This window comes from Ailuropoda melanoleuca, chromosome 4 (assembly GCF_002007445.2).
Source record: "Ailuropoda melanoleuca isolate Jingjing chromosome 4, ASM200744v2, whole genome shotgun sequence".
Taxonomy (NCBI): domain Eukaryota; kingdom Metazoa; phylum Chordata; class Mammalia; order Carnivora; family Ursidae; genus Ailuropoda; species Ailuropoda melanoleuca.
Genome location: NC_048221.1, coordinates 4,927,563 through 4,929,960, shown reverse-complemented (window position 1 = coordinate 4,929,960; position 2,398 = coordinate 4,927,563). Strand labels below are relative to the sequence as shown.

Sequence of the window (2,398 nt, the reverse complement as noted above, 5' to 3'; positions counted from 1 at the left end):
TAGAGACTGAGCCTCCATCAACCAAGTTTAATATTGTTATCAAATTGTCTAAACCATGATCATTACTGAGCTAACTGAATCTTAGATGGTAAGTGGACTCAAAGTAAATATTTAGTCTTTCCTCTGTATCCCCAAACTAAGAATTCCTGGGGCTAAAGGAAGAGAAGGAGAAAGACACTGACACAGAGTCTGGAAGAGGAGCTCTGTGGTTAAGAGCTCACAGCCTAGCTCAGCCACCTACAGCTGTGTGATGCTGGGGAAGTTACCTAACCTCTCTGAGACTCGGTTTCCTCATCCTCAGAATGGAGAACAATTATTCATTTACTCATTCATTCAACATATTTATGGAGAATCTCCTAGATATAATTCCTTGTACTTATAGAGCTCACAGTCTAAGCTGGAGATGCCTAAGAAAAAGAGAAGTTATAATACAGGCTTAGAAAGCATGAAGCCCTAGGGACACACAGAGGGACACCTAATCCTACTTCAGGAGATTTAAAGAATGCTCCCTGGTGGAAGTGATGACTGATACTCAAGAAAAGGTAGAAATTAGTCGGATTTTGAGGAAAGGTATCCTAGGAGGAGGGAATGGCAGATGCCAAGTCCAAAAGTCAAGAAGATATTTTCCTTTCTGGTTTTAAAGACAAGCTCTGCTATCAGCGCGACAAATAAAGAATATTCCAGAATATTCTAGAACATTCATTCATGTGTACAACACAAATCCCCTGGGGCTCTCATTAAAATTCAAGTTCACTGGGTGTTATATGCAAGTAATGAATCGTGAAACTTTAAAAAAATAATAATAAAATAACATTAAATTAAATTAAATTTAAAAAAATTCAAGTTCTGGTTCAGCCAATATGGGGTGGGACCTGAGATCCTGCTTTCCTAACAAGGTGATGCAGATGCTTCTGGTCCATGGACCTCACTTTGAGTAGGGAGGTATTAGAGTGGCCATGGAAGGGAGGATAGATACATTTTATCGTTGCAATTTTACTATATGTGCTTCCAAAACGAGCACAGGGCATATCTACATTTTAAAGTTTCATCTCCCTTTTCTCTCCCTAGCAATCAAGATTTTATGCAGGATGGAGGGCCAGGTGGGGTGGTGATAACTTTGCGAGCAGTGTGAATCGTAGCCAAGTCCCAAGAAAGTTCCTGGAAGGAAGAGAGATGTTGGTTCCCTGAAAAGTCCCAGGAAACCAAAACACTTCCCAAACAGTGTTGTCATCAAGCCCTGCAACCCTTCACGAAATGGTAGGATTCTGCTCCATCCACCACTCCTACTCACCAACATCACTGTTATAAGTGTTTGTGCAAAAGTAGCCTGTAGGTCTGTGTGTTTTATTCATCCCCTGGGGCCATGATTACTGTTTTTACTGACCATTTCTTTAAAAGCAGGAGGAGGCTTTGTCAAAGGGTGAGTCAGTCAGTCATAAGACAAATCATTTATTGAGAGCTGCTCTGTGTCAAGTGCATGATAGGTGCTGGAGAGGCTTGCTTGTGGCCACGCACCAACGAACTTAGGAGAAACCAAAATGGTAGCCAGATAACCTTGGTCATGCCATTGCACTGGGATCTGTTACTTCCACAAAACTCTAGAAACTCGAAGAACAGAACACGGAAGATGAACTGAGCATCTGTAACAGAAATTCTTGTTTTCCAAAGAGTTCTGGGGCTGGCAGGATCCTACTTCTGTGTATTAGGCTGTGAAGAGGTTTCAGAGTAGGCTCCTGTAGGCACCTGCTTTCCCCAAATGTTGCTTCATAGCATATTTGAAAGTAAGAAAGAGCTTTAAGCCTGTGAGAGAGAAATCAGAATTAGAATCAGCAGGATTAGTACAGATGTGATTCCAGAGGTCTTATAAATACACGGGTCTTATAAATACAGAGAGAGAAATATGGCAACAAACCCCGGAAGGATAAACATTAAAATGTTGACAGTGATGGTTCCTAGTGTGGCAGGCACTAATGGCAAATTGAAAGCTGTTCTCAACCTCCTTACCATTGATAGCTTCCACTCTAGAAGCAAAGAAGCCAAAGACTTGTTTTGTCAAATTCCTTTGAACTATGTGTCATCACGTGATACAGTTCTGACCAACTAAGTGAAAGGGAAATCCACCAAGGGGTTCTGGGAAAGCTTTTGTTTCCTGTGAAAGGGAGAAAGTGTTTGCCACTTCTGCCCCATTCCTCTTTTTATCTTCAACATGGTCATGATGTCTGGAGCTATGGCAGTCATCTTGCAACCATGAAAATTGTTTGTTGAAGTCAACATGTTGTTAGCGGAATGGAAAAGTAAGGAAAACCTAGATCCTTTATAACACCCCTGAGCAACAGAACCAATACCAGCAACACCTAACTCTGAGCTTCTGTTCTTGCAAAAAATAAATAAATAAATA

The 2,398-nt window shown here is 41.1% G+C and overlaps 1 protein-coding gene across 6 annotated transcripts in view; it reads right to left on the bottom strand.

The window, feature by feature from the left end:
• Positions 1-1,420: 1,420 nt before the first annotated feature.
• ADGRE1 (adhesion G protein-coupled receptor E1) overlaps positions 1,421-2,398 on the bottom strand; it is a 47,600-nt gene continuing 46,622 nt past the window's right edge. For all 6 annotated transcript variants that reach the window (XM_034657637.1, XM_034657638.1, XM_034657641.1 and 3 more), the window contains one exon: positions 1,421-1,800. In XM_034657637.1, coding sequence (XP_034513528.1) covers positions 1,795-1,800 — 6 coding nt within the window. In that variant the 3' untranslated portion in view covers positions 1,421-1,794. The remainder of the gene's footprint in view (positions 1,801-2,398) is intronic.